Source organism: Sarcophilus harrisii, chromosome 3 (genome assembly GCF_902635505.1).
Source record: "Sarcophilus harrisii chromosome 3, mSarHar1.11, whole genome shotgun sequence".
Classification (NCBI taxonomy): Eukaryota; Metazoa; Chordata; class Mammalia; order Dasyuromorphia; family Dasyuridae; genus Sarcophilus; species Sarcophilus harrisii.
The window spans coordinates 355,417,168-355,441,302 of NC_045428.1; the positions used below are offsets into that span (position 1 = coordinate 355,417,168).

At 36.0% G+C, this 24,135-nt stretch overlaps 1 protein-coding gene across 1 annotated transcript in view; it reads left to right on the forward strand.

The window, feature by feature from the left end:
• The first annotated feature begins 22,127 nt into the window (after window positions 1-22,127).
• Window positions 22,128-24,135, forward strand: part of ACVR2A (activin A receptor type 2A) — a 134,999-nt gene continuing 132,991 nt past the window's right edge. Inside the window, exon 1 of the mRNA XM_003763845.4 lies at window positions 22,128-22,447. Within this exon, the coding sequence (XP_003763893.1) occupies window positions 22,393-22,447 (55 nt within the window). The 5' untranslated portion in view covers window positions 22,128-22,392. The remainder of the gene's footprint in view (window positions 22,448-24,135) is intronic.

Below are 24,135 nucleotides of genomic sequence, written 5' to 3' on the forward strand. Positions count from 1 at the left end.
GAAAGGGAAACATTAATAGAAGGAAAACCAGAAGAATTAGGGAAAAGATATAAAAGGTAGAGAGGGGCTTGAAAAGGGGAGGACTGTTGGAAGGAGGTGGTCATCAAAAGCAAAATAAGAGAGAGAAAGGAAGGGAGATAGGAAAGAGAAAAACATAACCTAGGGTAAATAAAATGTCAGGAAATACAGAATTAGTTATTCTAACTGTGAATGTGAATGGAACGAATTCCTCCATAAAATGGAAGCAGATAGCAGACTGGATTAAAAACCAGAATCTTATAATATGTTATTTACAAGAAACATATTAAAAGCATAGTGACACATACAGAGTGAAGGTAAACGGCTGGTGCAGAATATATTATGCTTCACGTGAGGAAAAAAAAAAGCAGGGGTAGCAATTCTCATCTCAGATCAAGTAAAAGCAGAGATAGATCTTGTAATGTTCTCTTTTCTAAAATATAATGGTTCTCTGGGAGCAGGTTTCTTGGGAGGATTCTGGAGGCAGCCTTCCTTTCAGTTCAGTGAAATAATCACCTCAAATGCAGCCAGGTGTTAAAATGGAGATCCTTTATTTTCTCTTTCCTTCACTTGGAGCTTGGCTAGCTTTCTGGAGGCCTTCCGGATCTCGGTTTCAGTGTTCTCCACACGTCACCTGCCACCTCTTCTCTGTCTTCCTTGGTTCTGCCCAACTGAGTCCTGGCTTCTCAGTCTCCCCAAGTGTTCCCAGTGGGCTTGTCCTTTTATATGCTTTTTTAGAGGTATGAACTCAAAGGTTGACTCCTCCTCTGAGAGTGCAATTGTGGGCTTCTGATTTGTGAATCTTCTCCACTCCTCTCTGACTTGTGAATCTTGTATAACTCCAATGAGTACCAAATACATTAGTGAGCTAGAAAACTGTTAAGTACCATGCTAAATTAGATAATTGACTTAGCACCTTGTAAGAATTCTAATAAGATCCAATTAAAAGAGATAACGAAGGAAACTGTGTCTTACTAAAGGGTACCATAGATAATGAAGCAATATCAGTACTAAACATATATGCACCAAGTGGTACAGCATGGAAATTCCTAGAGGAGAAGTTAAAAGAGATGCAAGAAGAAATAGAGAGCAAAACTGTACTAGTGGGAGATTTCAATCTTGCTCTCTCAGAACTAGATGAATCCAACCACAAAATAAATAAGAAAGAAGTTAAGGAGATAAACAAAATGTTAGAAAAGTTAGGTATGATAGATCTTTGAAGAAAATTAAATGAAGACAGAAAGGGATTTATTCAGTGGTTCATGGAACTTATACAAAAATTGACCATATGTTAGGACATAAAAACCTCAAAATCAAATGCAGAAAGGCAGAAATAGTAAATGCATTTTTTCATATCATTCTGCAATAAAAAATCACATGCAATATAAGGCTAGGAGAAAATAGACCAAAAAGTAATTGGAAACTAAAAAATCTTATCCTAAAGAATGAATGGGTGAAACAGCAAATCATAGACACAATCAATAATTTCATCCAAGAAAATAACAATAATGAGACAACGTACCAAAATTTGTGGGATGCACAAAAAAAAAAAAAAAAAAAAAAAAAAAAAAAAAAAAAAAAAAAAAAAAAAAAAAAAAAAAAAAAAAGAAATAGAGCAAGCTATTAATCGACTCCCAAAGAAAACATCCTCAGGACCAAATGGATTTACATGTGAATTCTGCCAAATATTTAAAGAACAATTAACTCCATTACTATATAACCTATTTGAAAAAATAGGTTATGAAAGACTCCTATAAAATTTCTTTTATGATACAGCATGGTACTGATACCTAAACCAGGTAGGAATGAATATTGATGCAAAAATCTTAAATAAAATATTAGCAAAGAGATTACAGAAAAATTATCCCCAGGATAATACACCATGGCCAAGTAGGATTCATACCAGGAATGCAGGGCTGATTCAATATTAGGAAAAACTATTGGCATAATTGACTATATCAATAAGCAAATTAACAAAAAACATAATTGTCTCAATAGATGCAGAAAAAGCATTTGATAAAATCCAACAACCATTCCTATGAAAAACACTAGAAAGCATAAGAATAAATGGACTTAAAATGGTCAGTAGTATCTATTTAAAACCATCAGCATTGTTGGTTTTTAAATCATATGTAATGGTGATAAATCGGAACCATTCCCAGTAAGATCAGGAGTAAAACAAGGTTGCCCACTATCAACATTACTATTTAGTATTTTATTAGAAATGCTAGCTTTGGCAATGAGAAGAAAAAGAGATTAAAGGAAATAGAGTAGTTAATGAGGAAACCAAATTATCACTCTTTGCAGATGATATGATGGTATACTTAGAAAACTCTAGAGAATCAACTAAAAAACTATTAGAAATAATCCACAATTTTAGCAAAGTTGCAGAATACAAAATAAATCCATATAAATCATCAGTATTTTTTTATATCACTAATAAAATCCAGCCGAAGAGATACAAAGAGAAATTCTATTTAAAATAACTGTCAATAATATGAAATATTTGGGAATCTATCTGTCAAGGGAAAGTCAGGAACTATATGAGCAAAGCTAAAAAAAAAACTTTCCACACAAATAAAGTCAGATCTAAACATTGGAAAAATATCAAGTGCTCTTGGATAGGTTGAGCGAATATAATAAAGATGATAATACTACCTAAACTAATCTATTTATTTAGTGCTATACCAATCAAACTCCCAAGAAACTATTTTACTGACCTAGAAATAATAACAATAAAATTCATCCAGAAGAACAAAAGGTCAAACATTTCAAGAGAATTAATGAAAAAAAAAAAAAAAGCAAATGAAGCTGGCCTAGCTCTACCAGATCTAAAACTATATTATAAAGCACTGGTCATCAAAACCATTTGGTACTGACTAAGAAGCAGAGTAGTTGATCAGTGGAATCGATTAGGTTCATATGACAAAACACATGACAATAACCATGGTAATCTAGTGTTTGACAAACCCAAAGACCCCAGATTTTGGAATAAGAACTCACTATTTGACAAAAACTGCTGGGAAGATTGGAAACTACTATGGCAGAAACTAGGCATTGCCCCACACCTAACACCATATACCAAGATAAGGTAAAAATGGGTTCATGATCTAGACATTAAAAAATGATATTACAAACAAATTAGAAGAACATAGGATGGTTTACCTCTCAGATCTGTGGAGAAGGAAGGAATTTGTGACCAAAGAAGAACTAGAGATCATTAGTGATCACAAAATAGATAATTTTGATTACATTAAGTTAAAAAGGTTTTATAGAAACAAAACTGATGCAGACCAGGTTAGAAGAGAAGCAATAAACTGGGAAAACATTTTTAAATTCAAAGATTCTTATAAAGGTCTCATTTGTAAAATATACAGAGAATTGACTCAAATTTATAAGAAATCAATAAATAAGTTGATAAATGATCAAAGACACAATGATAAAAGACAATTTTCAAATGAAGAAATTGAAACTATCACTATTGATCCGAGAAACTGAAATTAAGATACCTCTGAGATACCACTATACACTATCAGATTGGCTAAGATAATAGGAAAAGATAACGACAAATGTTGGAGGGAATGTGGGAAAGCTGGGACACTGATACATTGTTGGTAGAACTATCAACGGATCTAGCCATTCTGGAGAGCAATTAGGAACTATGCTCAAAAAGTTATCAAATTGTGCATACCCTTTGACCGGGATCATAAGAGATCTTAAAGGAGAGAAATTGACCCACATATGCAAAAATGTTTGTGGCAGTCATTTTTGTAATGGCTAGAAACTGAGTGGATGCCCATCAATTGGAGAATGGCTGAATAAATTATGGTCTATAAGTGTTATGGAATATTATTATTCTGTAAGAAACGACCAGAAGGATGATTTCAGAGAGGCCTGGAGAGACTTACATGAACTGATGCTAAGTGAAATGAGCAGAACCAGGAGATCATTATACACAGCAACAACAAGACTATATGATGATCAGTTCTGAGGGATGTGGCTTTCTTCAACAATGAGATGATTCAAACCAGTTCCAATTGTTCAGTGATGGAGAAAGCCATATACAACCCAGAGAAAGTTCCTGTGGGAACTGAGTGCAGACCACAACATAGCACTTTCTGTTGATGTTTGCTTGCATTTTGTTTTCCTTCTCAGATTTTTTTTCTTTCTTGATCTGATTTTTCTTGTGTGGCAAGATAATTGTATAAATATGTATACATACATTGGATTTAATATATTTTAACATATTTAACATGTATTGGACTACCTGCCATCTAGGGAAGGGGGTTGGGGGGAAGGAGAGACAAATTTGGAACAGAAAGTTTCACAAGGGTCAATGTTGAAACCCATCCATATTTTTTGTAAATATAAAGCTTTAATAAAAAAAAGAAAGAAACTATTCTTGTCAACCACAGAAAATCATAAGAGCAAAATCTATTATAAATTAAAATTTTTTTTAATGTTTTAAGATTTTTTTTTGCTCTTTTTCAGCATTTTTCTTACAAAGGTTGAGTAAGAAAATGAAAATGAATTTGATTAAAGGTTAGAGGTCACTAAAATTAATATTAAGTATCTTTATAATATGCTAAAGATATATGCAGTTTCTCAATTCTAAATATTTTGCTTTATATGATTTTGAACAAATTGCAATATATTTTAGAATTCTGCATATATTGAATAAACCAGTGATTTCATCACACACACACACACATAAAGAATTGTATTTCTTAACAAATGGCAACATTTTGGGCTTCATCTGAACTCTTTATCAAATAACTGCCTACACTTGCAAAGTGTATTTTGAATTGAACTAGCTTGGTTTCTTTCAGAGGTAATTAGTACATGGATTTGAAAGAACATTATATTTTCAGGAAAGACAATTGTGGGTTTAAGAAATGTCTAAAAAGATTTTTAAATGGTCCTCTTTTTATAATGGCAAAAAAAATCATTAGATCTTCTGAGAGTCATCATACTGTAAGAAATTTGAAAAGAAAACTACAGTTATTTTCAAATTAGAGGCTAAAGTGGAAATAAGAAGGACACTTAAACTTAACTCTAATAGGATTTTGTTAAAGGAGGAAAGAACATATACAGTTGAGTATACTTTTCACTTAATAAGGGAATAGTAAGGAGAGGGGAGAAAGGAGAAATAAGAAAGAGGGTAGATTAAGGGAGGCTTTAGGCTTAAGTAAAACAAAATATAACTAAAGATGTATGAAAATATTTGCAGCTCTTTTTTGATGTGGTAAAGAATTAGAATTTGAAGAAGCACTCACTGATTATGATATGGCTCAATAAATTATGATACAAAAATATTGGAATATTATTGTGTAACAAGAAATGATAAGAGGATAATTTCAAAGAAACCTGGGAAGACTTGTATTTTTCTCCAAACTATTTTATATGTTTTCTTCTTCTTCCCTTGTCTCTATCCCCTTTTGCCTCTGCCTATTACCTACCTTTATTTGTTTTCTTTCTCATTCTTCTTTTTCCCTTAGACTCCTTTCCCTCTTATTTTCCTGTTAGATAAAATTATTATATCCCATACTGTAATATATAACCAATTGTTATTCTTCTTTCTTTTAACCAGTTCAGATAAGAGTGGGGTTCAAATGCCATCCATTCTTCCAACCACTGTACTTTCCATTGTTTAAACTCTTCTGTATCCCATTTTGTGTAAAATAATTTTCTCCATGCTTCTTATCCTCTTTCCCTTTTTCCAATGCATTCCCCTCCTTTACCCTTCCCTTCATCTATTGAGATCATCTAAACATTGTTAGAATCCTTACAAAGTGATAACTCAGTTGCCTAATTTAGCATGGTACTTAGCAAATTCTCTAGCTCACTAATGTATTTAAGTACTCATTGGAGTTCACACTTTTGGGAGATTCACAAGTCAGTATTCAGTATGAGATTCACAAGTCAGAAACCCACAATCCCACTCTCTCAGAGGAGGAGTCAACCTTTGAGTTCACACCACTAAAAAAATCATAAAAAGGAGCTGAGTTAGTGAAGAGAGTCAGTTCAGAAGAAGCCCACTCTTGGAGGTGGAACCAGATTCATTCATCCCATCTCACACCACCATGGTGGCAGGCTCTCCTCCTTCTCTTCTCCACTGAAAGATAGGCCTCTAAGAAAGCTACCCAGGCCCAAGGAAAGACTTGGAAGGAGAAAATAAACGTTTGGATTTTATCAGCTGGCTGCATTTGAAGTGACTATTACTCTGAACTGAAACTAAGGCTGCCTCCAGAAAACCTCCCCAAGAAACCTGCTCACAGAGAACCATTCTATATTATATAAAAGAAGAGAACACCACAAAACATCATAAAATCAAAAATAGGCTCTTTGTTTAATTAGACTCCTTCTAAGATCCCTGCTACTGATGAAGTTTTGCAGGATTATATAAATCAATTCCCCATATAAGAATGTAAACACTTTAATCTTATTTAGCTCTGTATGATTTCTTATTCATATGCACCTTTTTATGCTTTTCTTGATTCCTCTGTTTGTATGTCAAATTTTTTACTCAGGAATACTTAGAAGTTCTCTTATTTCATTAATGGAAAATTCTAAATTCTTTTAGTACTGAAATATCATATTCCTTTAGACTGATGGCTGCTGAATTTTGCGTGATATTATCGCTCCTTAGTACTTAAATTCTTTCTTCTTGCCTACTTGTAACATTTTATTTCTTTGACCTGAGAATTCTGGGTTTTAGCTATAATGTTCTCAAATGTTTTTATTTTGAGTTTTCTTTCATCAGGTAACAAGTGGATTCTTCCAATGTTTACTTTGTCCTTTGGTTTTAAGATATCTGGGCAGTTAGTTTCCTTTCATGATTGTTACAAATATGATTTTTTCTTTTACCATTTATTTCAAATACATTTTTTTAAAAGATGATGTTTAAGTTATTTTTTGTTGTTATTCATGACTTTCAGATAATCCAATGATTCTTAAATTATTTCTCCTTGATCTGTTTTCCAGGTAAGTTGTTTTTCCTATTAGATAGTTCACATTATCTTTTATTTTTTCTGGCTTTTGACTTTGTTTTATTATTTTTTGATGTCAAACAGAATTGTTAGCTTCCATTTGGCTAATTCTAATCTTTATGGAATCATTTTCTTCAGTAAGATTTTGCATCTCTTCTTTCCAAATTGCTGATTTTCTTTTCATATCTTTATTCCACAGCTCTCATTTGGTTAAAAAATTATGTTTAACTCTTAAATAACTCTTCTAGAAATTCATGCTGAATTTGTGTACAAACTTTTTCTTTGAATTTGCATGTAAACATGCAATTCTCTACACATTGCACAATGTGTCTTAAGCTTCCTGTCAACACAGTAGCTCTTTATTATTATTATAGCTTTTTATTTACAAGATAATATTCATAGGTAATTTTTCAACATTGACAATTGCAAAACCTTTTGTTCTAATTTTTCCCCACCTTCCCCCACTCCCTCCCCCAGATGGCAGGTTGACCAATACATGTTAAATATGTTAAAGTATATGTTAAATACAATATACGTATATATGTCCATACAGTTATTTTGCTGCACAAGAAGAATTAGACTTTGAAATAGTGTACCATTAACCTGTAAAGGAAATCAAAAATGTAGGCGGACAAAAATAGAGGGATTGGGAATTCTACGTAGTGGTTCATAGTCATCTCCCAGAGTTCTTTTGCTGGGTGTAGCTGGTTCAATTCATTATGCTCTATTGGAACTGATTTGGTTCATATCATTGTTGAAGAGGGCCACCTCCATCAGAAGTGATTATCATATGGTTTTGTTGTTGAAGTATATAAGGATCTCTTGGTCCTGCTCATTTCACTCAGCATCAGTTCATGTAAGTCTCTCCAGGCCTTTCTGAAATCATCTTGCAGGTTATTTCTTACAGAACAATAATATTCCATAACATTCATATACCACAGTTTATTCAACTATTCTCCAATTGATGGGCATCCACTCAGTTTCCAATTTCTGGTCACTACAAAGAGGGCTGCCACAAACATTCTTGCATATACAAGTCTCTTTCCTTCTTTAAGATCTCTTTGGGATATAAGCCCAGTAGTAACAGTGCTGGATCAAAGGATATGCACAGTTTGATAACTTTTTGAACATAGTTCCAAATTGCTCTCCAGAATGGCTGGATGTATTCACATTCACATGTTGACCAACAATGTATCAGTGTCCCAGTTTTTCCACATCCCCTCCAACATTCCGCATTATTTTTCCCTGTCATTCTAGCCAATCTGACAGATTGTTGACAGTAGCTTTTAGTGTCCGAGTTCCTTTTTTATTCATTCATTGTTTCAGTCTCTTTTTTGAATTTGACTTAGTGCTAAACTCTGCACATGTGTTGAGGCAGAGGAGGGGGAATATCTGATATGAGATTCTGTTTCTTAACAACTTTCTGCTGTTTTTGCATGCTTTCAGATCTCACCATACAAAGTGGTGTGATCCAAGGACAGAACTATTTATAATTTTAACTCTGCATATTCTGACTTAGGGTTTGTTTTGTTTTATACTTGGTTGAGAGTTTTAGTAAGCTACTGCTAGACTCAGTTACTGTTAGCTCATTGTGGGGTTCTACAGGGCTGGAGCAACTGATCTGCTGGCTCCTTTTTGATCTGAGATGGTATGCTTTTGTTTCTGGAACTAGAGCCCACTGCTATATTTCATAAACTTGTTCCCTATTCAGCAGCTGTGACCTGGAATTAAGTAGACCACTGTGTTGTCAAATAACACCCATTCCTGCATCTAACTCTAGTTAAGAAGCCTGGGAACTCCTGCTCTAATGCTTCCTATTCTGGTGCCCTACCTAGACACTTTTTCTGTCCCTGCATATTGGAATGCTCCAAGTTCTGCATGCTCTGGCCATATCCTCACCCCCAGAATCTGCAGACCTACTTGTTTCCCTAAGCTTCCGTGGGCTATAAAAATGACTCACTGTGAATCATTTTTCAATGGCTTTGCTGATCAGAATTCAGATTTGTGCATTTTCCAGATCATTATGGAGAAAGGATAGTGATGAGTTACATTCAGTTGCTTCCTTTCACCCTACTCTCTTGACTGCAGTCAACCTGAGGAGAATTGCATGACTGATACAGAATGAAGTGGGTAGAATTAGGAGAAGAATATATACAATAGTATTATAAATATATACATGACATTGTTGATGTAAATATTTGTTCTGCTTGTGTGGTATATATGAGCACATGTGTTTGTGTGTATTTTTATTTTTGTAACAATTTGTTACATATATTTGTAACAAGGGCTTTATTTTTCTTGTGTTCTTAATTGGTGGTAGGAAATGGAAGAGACAAAAGGATTTACTGATTAGGAAAAAAATAACTTTATAAAAGTAACTTTCTATTGTTAAGAATCAGATGCAGAACAGAATTTCTTTTCCTTTCCCCCCTTTTTTTGGATGTCACCAGCTTTTGAAGGATGAAATTATCATTATAGAATGTTAAGAATTTATTAGTTGTTCTCTTCTATGAAAGTGAGAGAGAACAAAGACAAAGAGAGATAGAGACAGATACAGAACAAGACAGCAGAGACAAAAACAGAAGCAAAGAAGACAGAAAGAGAGAGACAGAGAAATATGGAGATACAGAGAGATACACACACAGAGACAGACAGACAGAGAAAAAAGAGAGAGAAGAGGGAAGGAAGAGAGGGAGGAGAGAAGGGGTGGGGAGGGGAGGAGGGGAGGAGGAGAGGAAAAGAAGAGAGGAGAGGAGAGGAGAGGAGAGGAGAAGAGAGAGGGAGAGAGAAAAACACACACACAGTGACAGAGAGAGAGACAGAGAGACAGAAACAGAGACAGACAGAGAGAGAGGAGGAGAGATAGAGAGAGACAGAGACTCACAGAGACAGAGAGACAGAAAGACATACAGAATGACACAGATAGACAGAGACAGAGAGAAAGAAAAAGAGACAGAGACAGAGAGACAGACAGACACAGATACACACACACACACACACACACACATACACACACACAGAAACGGGGGGTCGGGGGGAGAGAAGAAATTCTATCAGATCCCTAGATAATGAAAGTAACCTGTCAAAACTTTCTTGTCAGGACTGTGATATATTTCCTGAACTTTCAACTACTTTTGCTTTTTTGATCAGTTTTTCTATAGTAAATTCCAATGACAAAATTATTTATGTTTCTGTCTCAATTAATCGATTATTTTACAAGTGTATGTATACTTAAAACAATAGAATTCCATTCCTTTTAAATCTCTCTCTCCTTTTTAATAACCATATAGAGCCATATTTCAATTATGGGTCTCATTCCATCAAGTGATACCTATGATATTAAATTTGTCTCATTGTTAGCATCTCAAATTCATCTTTTTTTTTGTCTACAGCTTTTGTAGAGTTTATCTCCTAAGAACTTCTACTTATCCCAGTTGCTAATTCTTTTCATACAATGTAAGCTATTCAGTGTTTATGTTCATGGACATACATAGGCAGCTTCTTTTAGTTTAGAGTCAAGTATTATTAGGATAATGGAGTATATGATTCCTCCTATAACTCAGTTATACAGTCACAAAATTCAGACATAGATGATGAGGTTTTAATGTGGCAACAAGGCATTAAACTAACTGTAAAATTGCTGCCATGCCTTTATGAGTATGAAGAAGTTCCTTGAATGAAACCAAAAGCAACAATGTGATTGATTGACCAAACAAATTAGCCACACCTTGGGGGTTTTAAATCACATATACTTGGGGAGTTAGAGGTATACTGTACTAAGCCAAAAGTTAAGGAAGAAGCAGGACCCTTAAAAGAAATCACTCTTGGCATGAAGGACAAGACCTTTTTTCTTTCCCCTACCTTCCATCAGGCATGTAATTTGAAGCAGAGCTATTCAATTAAAAGAAAATACTGTATCTAGCCCAAAACAAAGGTGCATGAACACTCCATACAGATACAGATAGTCACTCAAGGAAGGAAGCAACTTTAAACATTATGACTTTTGTCAGCAGGGAAGACAGCTATGAAGATGAGCAAACCCTAGGAACCTAGCTGTACAATCCTTCCAAGAGAGATTATGTATCCGAGGGGAGTTACCTCTAAAAAGAGAAAAAGAACTTCTAAGCTATATACTATCAATATATCTCAGGAACTTCCAAACCATACAGAAGCAGTATCAATATTATTTCATATGAAATATATGAAATGCCTCTGGCACATCTATATCCTATATGTGAACTTAAATACCATTTAATTCTAAGTTTGAACCTACTTTTCCCAAGAACATTGTGTATATTTGTGAGTGTACCCAAGGTTTTTAGAGGCAATTGTTTTGTAGCTACTATTTTTACTATACAATTTTAGTGACGCTTTTGACAAGAACGATTTGTGATTACTATCTGTTAATGGGAAGTATGCCCATAGAAATCTGTGAATATTAGAAGTGGTTCCCCATAGGGAACCTATGGGAATAGCAAATGTATTCTGTAAGCCCCACCCATAAGTACAAGTTTCAGGGATGACCACAGAGGAGATGCTACATTATGACAGGTAGTTTGCAATTATTAGGATCAAAAGATAATAAATAGTAAATGTGCAAATTTAATATGTATTAAACATGCAACTATATACATATATGTAGATATAGGTAACAAGGGATGTTTTTCTTTGAATAACTTGAAAGTAGGGAAATATGGTGGCTCTTCCTACTTCCCTCCTCTAACTTTATTTTATCTTATTTTGGTATTTGCCCAAGCCTTCACTTATTTTTTTTACATATACCTAGTTTGCAATCATAACTGGAAAAAAATGAATACATCCATCACTTAGCTTTGTAAACACATATTTCTGTGCTTTTAAAATTAGTTGTTTTGCACAAATTTGTTTAGGCCTTAACATTTTCTTTTCCCTAATGAAAAGGTGAGTGACAATTTCTAGAACATTCTCCTTTTCTAATTGAAGGAAATAGGTCTCTTTGGTTGCATAGGTCTTCTGGATGTGGCATGCTCTATTTAGTGCTCTGTTTACTGCTTGAAGGGACAATTAATATGCTTATTACTTTAGAAACAGCATGGCTCATTGGACTAATTTTTGACTCAGGAGTTTCAAATTATAATACCAAGTCTGCTGCTGATTTAGTTTGTATCTTTGACCAAACTATTTAGCTTTTCTATTTACTCACCTGTAAAACCTAAAATACTCACTTATTTGTAGAGATAAATAATGACTAATACACTTTGTGCATAAAAAAACCTGCAGATTTTATGGATATTAATTATTCTTAATAGTTAAAAGTATTTTTTTCAAAAAGATCAGATTCTGTTTTTGATTAAAATTTTCAAGTCAAAGGAAAAATGAAATATAATCAAGAACAAGAAGGTTTTTTTTTTTTAATTTTCATGCTTAAACTTGTGAGATAATTCATTGTAGCTAAACTTTAGGAAAAAATGAAGTTAAAGCCATTGTAGAAAGGAAATATACACAAAGAAGGCATGATTCTTAGAAACTGTTCAAATAAATTTTTTTTTTTAAATCAACGCTTATATGGTTAAAATGCAAATACCTTTTGTGTGAATATTTTAAAAGCTAGCCAATGTTTGGATCATACATTAGTCTGGATTTGTTAATCACATATAGCTTTAACTCACACAACCTATGAACTTTTCTGAAATATTGTATATAGATTGACTTCTTTATAAAATAAATAATTTTATAAATGATAAGGATGAAAGAAGATCACAGAAAATGACATGAGAGTTTCAAGGAAAGATAATTTCTGACTGCATTTGGGAGAAATCAAGAAAACTTCACAGAAAAAGGAACATTTGAGGTAGGTCTTGCGGTATTTATAGAATTGTAGTAGTCAGGGATACAAAGAAGACATTTTAGGTACACGGAATAGTACAGGCAAAGGCACAAAAGTAGATAATCTTCAGATGTGCTCATGGAAGAGTAAATAGTCTAGCTTTGTTAAAAACCATTGAGTGTGAAGGGCAGTAGTGAGAAATCAATCTGGAAACTTAGATTCAGATGATCATTGACCTCAAAATCCAAGCTGGAAGGTTTAGGCTTTATTGAATAGAAATGGTGAGGAACTATTAGAAATAAAGGTATATGATTGAAGATATATGCCTTAGGAAATTTAGTCTGGGAATGATGTGAAGGATTGAAGGGACCCAAGCATGGAGATACAGAAACTGATTGAGATTATTGCAATAATTTTGGGAAGAAGTAATATGGATCTGGACTAATGCAGCATTAGTGGCAGTAGGAAGAGAGATCCCACTTAGGGGGTACCATTTAGGACTTAATAAACTATTTTCTAAAAACATTGAAAGAATGAAAAAGGACATTGAGATGTTAGTATTAGGGGTGAGAATATAATGGTTCTATGGAGCACTTTGAGAAGGGAGAGCTAAATAATTTGTTTTTGATATATTGAGGTTTAGTTTCTGATGCCCAAAAAGTGGTCAGATATATTTTGGTACTCAGGAAAAAAAGTAAGGAAAAAAGTTTAGGGATCATTTGCATTGAGTGTATGAATTAGGTTATGGGAATAGTTATCACCAAGAAAAAGGATACACAGAAGAAAGAGAAGATAGTAGAGAAGAAGGCCTTGGGGAAAATACTTAAAGTATATTTAGGAAGTTGGGAAATGAACTAAATGGAGGACACAGAAAAGAGATCAGAGAGGCAGAGAGAAAAATGAAGAAGTTAGTATATTTTGAGATGTGTAGAGTACAAGGGATTTCTCAAAGATTTAAGAAATAACTTGGCTTAGTCTGAAGTCAGGTTTTATCAACAATGGCTATCTACCCCATAATCTAATTAGCTCCAATTAATTTCCTATTTTTGTCCTACCAACCACAGAAAAACATAGATTAATAGGTTCTTTTTCAAGGAGGTTCCTGATTCTGTTTTAACTGAGCGTATATAGTTAAGAACACAGTGTGATACAATATTAAAAACGCTAGAATTTGAATCAAGATACCTGGATTCTGTTACTACCTGCAGGATCTTAGGCAAGTTGCTTAACCGCTTTGGACACAATTGCTTCATCTGAAAATTGAACTAAATGATACAAAGTCCCTTCCAGTCTAACATTTTATTAGTATTAGTTGTGTTTACATCTGTCAAATGTCCACTCATCTACATCATGAGGTATTATCAACCATATATTAGTGATACTAAGAATATTAAAAAAGAAGGATGTAGTCAATTTATCTATCAATTTATTAAGTGATAACTATGTGTTAGGTATTATGTATGCTAAATGCTGGGATACAAAGAGAAAAGTGAAAGCCCCTCTCCTCTAGGAAGGAATAACAGCATGCTTGGCTCAACTGTTCTGCTTTCAGCCCAGCTCTTGAAGCCATGTCCAGGAAAGCAACACTTGTACATATATGGCAATTTCTTATACAACAAGGAAGCCACAGTCCCTGCTTTAACAGCTATAATTACTAAATTTTACTACCAAAGCCGTTGGCATTGTAGAGAAGTTCAATATTTAAAGCAGATACAGTTTTTGTCAGTGGAAGTGACATGAATGAAGACTCATAATCTCATATTTTGCCACTGTACGTTCTATATGCATCCCATGGTAACTTTTCCATTTGTCTTGAAGCCAAAGTCTCTTACATATCTTGTCTCTGCTTCAAATATGAGCTTCTTGAGAGCAGGAAAGGTTGTGCTTTTCTGTTTGTATCTTCAGAGCTTAGCATAATACTTTATATATATAAAATAAATATAAGTTTTAGAAAGTAGTCAAGTGTCAAATGTTTAAAAGAAATCAAAGGCAATAAAAATGAAAAATGAACCATTAGATTTTGTGACAAGGGGCTCACTAGCACCTTTGAAGTCAGCAGAGGAATGAACTGAAGAAAGATTTCTGAGGTTTTGGGCATGTAGAGTATGGAGTATAGTTTAGTCTTTCTAGAAGTTGAAGAATGGAAAGATGGATAGGAAATAGCTCAAGCAGGTAAAAGGGGGGGGGGTTACAACAAGGGGGAAAAGCACATTTTTTTTAAAAAACTAAGAAGATGATATATCATTCTCAGTAAAGATCCATCTGCTGAAAGTGAGAGAGATAGGTGGGACTGAGACTTTGGTGAGGAAAATGTTTGGAATGATCATTGGTGGAGGATGCTACAGATTGACTTTAAAAAGTTGCTAAGAAGCCATTGAAGTCTGGGATTGGTTATCAAGAATTTGTAGTAGATGAACTAGTGAAGAATTTTTAGAATTGATTAGAAGAGTGAAAATCAGTTTTGGATTGTTGAAATGTCTGACTGTAGGGATCCAGATTGATAAAGTCCTTTCAACTTGCTTCTTTCAAACTTCATAATTTATGTCTTCACACCCATTTCCTCCAGTGTCAGAGGGAAATAGCATAATTCCATTTGTCCAGAATATTGATAGTAAAGCCAAGACTATAAGTTAATACCCATGTATTTAAACCCATAGGTTTGTGATTTAAGAAAAATATACTCTTCAAGAGAGTAGAAGGGTATTACATTTACCTAGTTTCCCCTTCTGTTTTTTTATTTCTATTGTAGGAATCTGTCGATCTTTCCTATTTAACTACTACTGGCTCTTTTAGTCAATTTGCTTGATATTATCCTGGATTCACATGTGGAGGTGAAAACATAAATGATCGAACAGTGCAGGAACCAAAAGGCAAAGCAGAATTTCAAACTGAAACTGAGATGTAACTACTATAAAATTTTTTAATGGATTGAAGGTATTTTGGTCATTAAATGGATATCAACTCCTAAGAACATGGATAGATGGCAACATTGGATTTGAACTAGAAAAACAAACAGTAATACATAAAGACCTGTATCTTGTTCTTATCAGTTTATGTCCCTACATAGGACACAGACCTTCCTGAATATCTTTGGAGCAAAAGTTCAGGCAATATCACATACCGACAATCACATTAAAAAAAAAAAAACACTAAAAAACATATTTAGATTCTTAAACTGTTGCAGATCAGCCAATTCCTGAGCTTTGGGCTTCATGAAAACCCACAGTTTAAGACACAAAAATTTTAAAGAGAGTTTAAGGAATCGCAACCACTATTAAGGACTTCTAGAAGTTGAAGAAATGGACAGTTAATTAAAGGATAAGTTTAACAGCACCAATACTGAGTAGTTTAGTGGAAAAGAATGACAAAACAACATGGAAACAAAAAGGAAGAATGCTTATCTTGATAGGGAATGGATGGGAAAAAATGGAAAATTAGGAAATAAAACACTAATTAATAATGTGCATTTTATCAAGCTAATTTTGTTTTTATTTTAAAGAAACCATTTTAAAATATTAACAAAGTATAATTGCATGTAGGAATTAGAAGGTAACACTTCTCTAATTGGTTAGTTTCTCCACAACAGAATGACTGTTATCATGTAACTAAGTCCAATATAAAGAAATGTGTGATGAGTCCAATGTAATTAAACAAAAAAATCATGAAGCACATACTATGAGGAGAATATTATATTTGGTACTGGGAATATAAATATGAAATCAGATACAGTCACCTTCTTTCAAGAAATTATAATCCAGAATGAGAAGAGACATGGAGAAAAATAATCAAAAAAGAAATTAACAAATACAAAGGTGAACAAATAAAGTATGCTAAGCTATGAGGATACAAAAAGAAAATACAAAGAAACAAATATTGACAGAGGGAGATCAGAAAGAGCTTCATAGAAAAAACATGACTAAGATTAGGTTTTAGAAGATGGAAGGATTTCAACAGATAGAGATGGTAAGGGAGAGAGACAGAGGAGGCAGCAAAATGTAAAAGAAAAGAAGCACAAGAAAGTAGAATAAAAATGAATATTGGCTAGAATGTGGACTACATGTAATAGATGTCATTGGAGAACATAATTTAGAATCAAGTTGAATTTTTTTAGCAGATGACCTTGCCTCATAATTTCCTGTTTTCTTTCTTTCTTCTTTCCTTCCTTCCTTCCTTCCTTCCTTCCTTCCTTCCTTCCTTCCTTCCTTCCTTCCTTCCTTCCTACTTTCCTTCCTTTCTTTTTAAATAGGCTACACTTGCAGCTCAATTTCATAAAACATCAATCCACTTACCTTCTGTAATCTGATTTCTCTTTCTATCACAGTACTATTTTGATGGAAGAAGCATTTAATATTCTTCCTATTTATTTTGGGGAAAAAATTAAATTTGTTCTTTTCAATGAGTAAAAATTCACTATCTTTCCCTCCTACTCCCACAACCATTAAGAAAGAAAACCAAAATCTCTGTTAAAAACCACAATCAAGCAAAACAAATGTCTATATTGGCTATGTACAAAAATGAGTCTCATGTTATACTCTGAGTCTTTCACTTTGCTATTAGCAGGTGAATAGAATGTTTCATCATTAGTCTTCTGGAATCATAGTTGATCATCACACTGATCATAGTTCTTAAGTCTTTCGAACATGTTTGATTTTAATATTGTCCTTATATAGCTTGTTCTCTTGGTTCCATTTACTTGATATTGCATAAATTCATGTAAGTCTTGGCAGAGTTCTCTGAAATCATTCCTTTGATCTTCTTATAGCACAACTGTATTTTATCATTTATACACTATTACTTGTTCAGACATTCCCCAGTTGATGAATATCCCCTCAAATTCCAATTCTTTCCCACCTTACATATCTTTAGAGCTTTTTTTCTTAGATCTAATTCTTCCCTTCTCCTCTTTCCCTCCTATTGAGTGTAATATATTTCTGTTGAGATATATATGTTGAGTTGGATATATACTGTTGGGTATTTCTGTATATAAATAAGTATGTATATTATTCCGTTTTGAACAGTTCACATTAGAGTGAAAATGAAGTATTAACTACTTCCAGACCTTTCCTCCTTGTTTGTGTGGACTTCTGTTTGAGCATCTCAATTATGAGATAATTTTCCTTAGCCTTCTTTCTCTATACTTTCCATTGTTCACTTAAGATCAAGATATTACAGAAGTACTCCCAAGTCTTTTGTCAAATTAGACTTCTTTTATGACCTCTGATGATGGTGCTCATAGGAGACAAATGTATCATCTCATATTAGAATGTAAGTTCATTCCTTAGGATCTTATGATTGTTCTTATAGGTTTACTTTTTTTTTTTTTTTAAGTTTCTCTTAATTCTGTTTGAACCTTAAAGTTTTTATGCAGTTCTTGCCTTTTCATTAAGAGTACTTAGAAGTCTTCCACTAAAGCCTTTTTTTTTTTTTTCTGTAGAAAATACTCGGTTTTGCTAGGTAAGTTATTGGTTATAAACACTTATCTTTTACCTTTAGAATACCATATTCCAAACTCTTTGATGCTTTATAATGGTGGCTGCTAAATAAGTGTGATTCTTTACAGGCCTCCTCAGTACCTGAATTCTTTCTCACTGCTTGCACTATTTTTTTTTTTTTCCTTTGGCCTGGAAACTTTGGATTGTGGTTATAATATTCCTTCAAGTTTTCATTTTGGGGTTTTCTTTCAGGATTTGACAGATTTTTTTTTTCTATTTCTATCTTTTTGTTCTATGATTTTAATGATTACTTGCACAATGTTTAAACTTTTTGGTCTTTTAGATGGAACCTTTATTCTTAAATTTTCTTATCTCAGTTTTCCAGGCTAGTTATTTTTGCTAAGAGATATCATATATATTTCCTTCTACTTTTTCTAGTCTTTTGACTTTTAAAATTTCTTCTTATGGTGTTATGGTCCATTCTAATATTATTTCTATTTCACAGATGTCTCATAGTCCATTTTAATTTTCAGGGAATCTGTTACTTGGTTAAAGTTTTGTACCTCTTCTGACAAACTAATGATTCCCTTTCCAATTATTTCATTACTAGTTTCTTTTCCAATTTTTCCCTCTAATGCTTTCATTTCCTTTATAAAAATCTTAATTTTTGAAACTTTTTTTAGTTTTTCCTAGGAATTCTAGATGAAATGTATACCTAAGTTTTTTTAATATATATATTTTCTAATACACATACACGTATATGTATATATATATCTTAAGACTTTGGAGATATTTAGGAATCTTTCTTTTCTGCTGTGCTTTTTTTTCAGTGTTTTGGGTTTGGATATGAGCAATAGGACTGTGGACTTGCCTCCTTTGGAGTTCCAGTAGACAGCTGTTGGAGTCCATCACTCTTAACCTGGTTCAGTCACAGAACTATAGGCTTCCCTTTGCTTTGGGTTTACTGCCCTGATCATTCCTTCAGACTTCATTAGATGGAATTTAAGACTATGCTCTGCTCTTTGTCTTCAGAAGCACACAATTATTTGCTTTTGAATTTGTTCCTTATTTATTAGCACATAGCTTAGGGCCTTACCTTGGAATACCTCTGAGGACAGATTGCCTTGTCAGACTACTGTGGATCTCTAAGTTGGAAGTGAGTAATGAGCAATGGAACTCCCATTTGGTAGTCTTCCATGTCCTACCTGAGGTACTGGTGCCCCTATATGGATCTAGGCCCTTATTTTGCCCTGGAATACTCCATGTTGTGTCTCACTACTAGTTAGATTCCATCTAACTTTTCCAACTGTTTGGTGATTGTTTATCAATTTAGTGAATCTATTCTCACAAGATAGTGACATATTACTGATAGGCATCTACATTAAGGGGAAGATAAAGCAGTGGAGCTTAAATCCAAAACATTTTGGTAATTAGGCAGGAGAGAACAATGCCATGTAAGTCACTATGACATGGAGAGGGTCATATGGAGGGGATATCCAATAAAGGTGCTTCAGAGAAACAATGACATTTTTTCAACAGGGGAGCAAAATATTCATAACTATTCATTAGGAAAAAAATATTCTGGTAATCAATCAACAAATTTCTCTTCTGACTCTTCCAGGCTTTCGACATTGCTATTCAGCTGCTTTCTCACCCTGGAATTTGGGAATTTGGGCCCTTTTCACTGTGGAATATAGCTCCAGAATTTTGTTTTCTTTCTCTCATTGGCAAGTTCTTTCCAAAGAAGCCTCAATTAAGGGGATGTGTTCCCACTTCATTCCTCTCTATGCTCTGCTTTTGACTCTTCTAGACTTTGACACTTCACCACTATTCCCCCAGAGTAGGTAACTTCATTAGAGATGATACTGACCATGAGATTATGGTCAACTGGTAGAGACAGGTTTGATTGCAAGGTGTTTAGGAATATCTAGGTGGAGAAAGGGGAAGTCACTGGTTAACAGTCAGTGAATGGGAGGAGAAATATAAACTTTAAGAGGAAATTAAGGTCAAGGGAAGGTGTATTTACCATAGAAAGGGGCAAGAAGTTGGTTTTTTTACTTTTATCTCCCCACTCCCTACTTCTAGAGTAACACTATACAATAAAAAATACCGACTGAAAAGATCAGACCACAGATAGTCCTGTTGAAAAGATTTTTAGAAATTGGCAAATTCAAGTGTTTAAAACAGCTGTAATTTATGCAGAGGCTTACAAAGCAGCTTACCCACGAATTATTGCCATTTTACAGAGGATACCGAGGATTCTAGAAATTAAAAGGATTTGCCACTTTCACACAACCAGCAAAGAGCAGAAACAGAATTGCAGCTCCTCAGGCAGCAGTTATCCTCATTCTGCTTTCAGCCAAGTATTAGAATATCTACTAGACACTGTGCAATTCAAATAGTAAGAGCATGAGGACCGACAGGAGTAAAAACACAGAAAGGATTGTGTATCCAATTTGCACACCGGGAGGATTAAGATTACATACAGAGACTTCACTCCCGGCCATAAAGGTTGTGAAATTCTAGCGTGCTTAACCACAAGAGACTCCCCGCCTCCGATTTTTTTTTTTTCTTTTATTTAAACATACGAGAATAAAAAGTCTGAGATGCATCCCGGACGGGGGTACACGGCACACCTGTCAGCGCTCAACAGTGGTCGGGTTGGTTGCGAGAGGTTCCTTCCAACGCTTAAAAAGCAGTCTGACACCTGGCAAACGGAACACCCGAGAGAGGGCTCCGGGAAGGGCGCGGGATCTGAGGGGATTGCCGTTGGGTCCTCCGATCTCTGGGTCGGGCAGAACAAGGCCCACCCCTATAGGTAGGGCCCCAAGACAACGCCCCCTTGGGTCCCGGAGCAGACGGCAGGCATGGGGTGTCCGGAGAGGCAAAGGGCATCATCTATAGCGGCTAGGGCGGGGAGGCACAGGAAAAGCCTAGCGGCTGAAGGAGTACTGGGTCACTTCCCCCCTACGCAGCACCAACTGCAGCAAACAGGTCAGGGGTCGAGGGGCGCCCGCGCTTCGGTCTCGCGGGATCTCCCCATAGAACAACGGCGTCGAGACGTCGCGGTATTTGAGTGAGGCGGGGGGAGGGGGAAAGAGAAAGGGAGGAGAGGATAGGGGTGCGGAGGGGGGCGGCCTGCTCCACTCCTTCCCCCTCGTCAGTCCGGCGGAGCTCCGCCCCCCTCCGTCCCCCCCTCCGCCGTCCCGCCCCTCATCCCCTCCCCTCGCCTTGCTTTCCGCACTCCTCCTTCGCCACCTCCCTTTCCTAACCATCTCATCTCCTTCCCGGCCCAGACACGCGCGTCTGCCGCGCCCGGCCGCCACCGGCCGTTCCTCTCTCGCTCCTTGCTTTCCTGCTTTTTGCCGGAACCGGAAGTTTGGGGGGCGGGGCGCCAAAGGGGAGGCCGGGGACCGAAAAAACTCGGCCGATCTCGGAACCGGAGCCCTGGACACGGCCGCCGCCGCCACCGCCGCCGCCGCCGCCGCAGCAGCAGCACCCACCGCCGCCACCGCGACCACAACCAATCGCTACGACTGCCGTTGCCGCCGCCGCCGCTGCAGGCGTTTCGTCCGGAGGGTTCCCGGACTTTGGGCGTCCGGGTTGAAGGTCGGTCCGGACATCGGACTGGAGTCCACGATCGCCGGACTGTCCGGGCGGCAGCCGCCGCCGCCGCCGCCGCCGTCGCCTCCCGCTTCTCCTCCTCCGCCTCCTCCTCCTCCGCCTCCTCCTCCTCCTCCTCCTCCTTCTCCTCCTCCTCCTGCTTCTCCGCCTCCTCCCCTCCGCTGGCGTTTTGTTCAGCGAGCTATGAGAGGGGAGACGAGTTGACAGTGAATTTGACAGTGATTTAAATTTGCTTTTGTCGGTGGTGCCTTTTTTGTTTTTTAATTATTAAAAAAAATTTTTTTGGAGCCTGTGTGTGTGGTGCTGGGATTTTTTGTTTTTTGTTTTTTTTGGTTTCTGGTGTTGCCTTTTGTTGTGATTGTTGTTGCTGGTGTTGCCCACCCCGTGGAGCGTTTCGATCGAGGGAGCTCCGACTATGCCTTATGACGGTTGATTGGACACCGGGGGGTTTGGCTCCGAGGAAGACCCAGGGCACTGGAGCTCTCGCCAGAACTTGCTACGGATTCCCCGGTGCCTCGGGAAAATGGGAGCCGCTGCAAAGTTGGCGTTTGCTGTCTTTCTTATCTCTTGTTCTTCAGGTAGGTTGGAGTTGGACGAGTGTGGTGGTGGTGGCTTGTTGTGGTCGGGTCGTTTTGCTTCGGTGGAGATTGGTGAGGTTCCCCCCTCAAAAAAAAAAAAAAAAAACCTTTTCACCCCCCACCCCCGTTTGATTATGATCTTGAAACCTCCATGAAATTTTTTTTATAATCGGTTCGAGTTAGCTTGGTTTGCTGACATGAGTGAAAGCTCTGTTTGTCAGAGTGAGAAAGTAAATGGTCTGTGGTCATAATGTTGGATGACAGCTTCTGTGGGGTTTCAATTAAGCCGCAAATACCACAGGTGACATTTTATGTAAATATTTGAAACCTGGTAAGGCGGATTCCAAAATATGTAGCTTCATTTGAAATGGAATTCTCAAAACAAATGCTTTTAAATTAATGCATCTTTCGTGGACATTCTTGTGGAAATTTAGCCAACTGCTACTAATTTTGATAGTAGAAGAAACCTTCATCTGTAATCAATAATCTTATTATTTCATCTGGGTCACCCATCTTAAACTTCAGTGTCCAGCAGCGTTTAAAAAAAATAGTTGTTGTTCTGGGAGTAATTAACTAGTACTGTATGCAGAGGATGTATTTGATCTCTGTGTTATGGTAATGTGCTGGGTTTTCGAATACCCTTTGTAAATATAGATTTTACTCACCTGTTTTAAAATTCTTGCTTAGAGAGACTGTTTTCTTAGAAAGAAAATTGCTTATGTAAAACAACCTATGGTCAAAAAATTGAATTCTTTGGTGCGAATGTTTTAGGATTGATATCAGTGTTTGGAAGGATGATCTAACTATTTTTCTATTTGAAATTTTGATTTTGAGAGAATGCTTTATAGTTGCAACCAGTGGTTGGAAAAGATGTCTAGTCTTTTACATTCGAATATTAATGTTGTACTACTAAACAGTCAAGGTGTGCATTCATATACAGTATATATAAAATAGATTAAATATACTTTAACATATATTAGATTTGTTTACCATACAGCTATTACTTAATTGCGTAGGTTGTAAAGTGAAAAGACCATTACATATCTGTCATTTGACAGTTGGATTTTTGTGGCCATATCTTAATCTTACTTGCCAAAGGGGGTGGTAGTCATTTCTTTGTGTGTCTCTGTCTGTCTCTGTCTCTCAATGTCTCTGTCTCTCTCTCTCTGCCCCCTTCTCTCTCTCCCTTTCCCTCTGTCTTTCTCTTTCTCCCTCTCTCCCCCTTCACACACACAACCTTTGAATTCTATAGGATTTTGCTGAATGGTACATTTCCTTGTGGTTAATAAATGGATAAAGTCTAGTCTTATGTCTGTAGTGGTATTGATCAGTTCCGGGTGGGCTGAATGTGCTGTGAAATGGCGATCATTGCCAGAGATTAACCAAAAGAATCATGTCTGTTTAAATGGAAGAAGGAACGTGCTTAAGGCAGGCTGACAGCTCTTTTTGTGCATGATTTGGGAGGGAAGATGAACAATGGCATGGCTAAAAAAAAATGAAGGCCTGGATAACATTAAATCTTTTGCTCTTGCTTGCAAAGTGCTTTAATGTTGTGATTTTTATTTTCTCCAGTACTCCTATTCTATCCTCATATGCTCTGGTTGGTGTATTCCTCTTGTTCTTAGGAATCTTCTATTGAGCCCCCTTTTCAGTCCTCCTGCCTTCAAGGAGGAGGAGCATGATTGCCT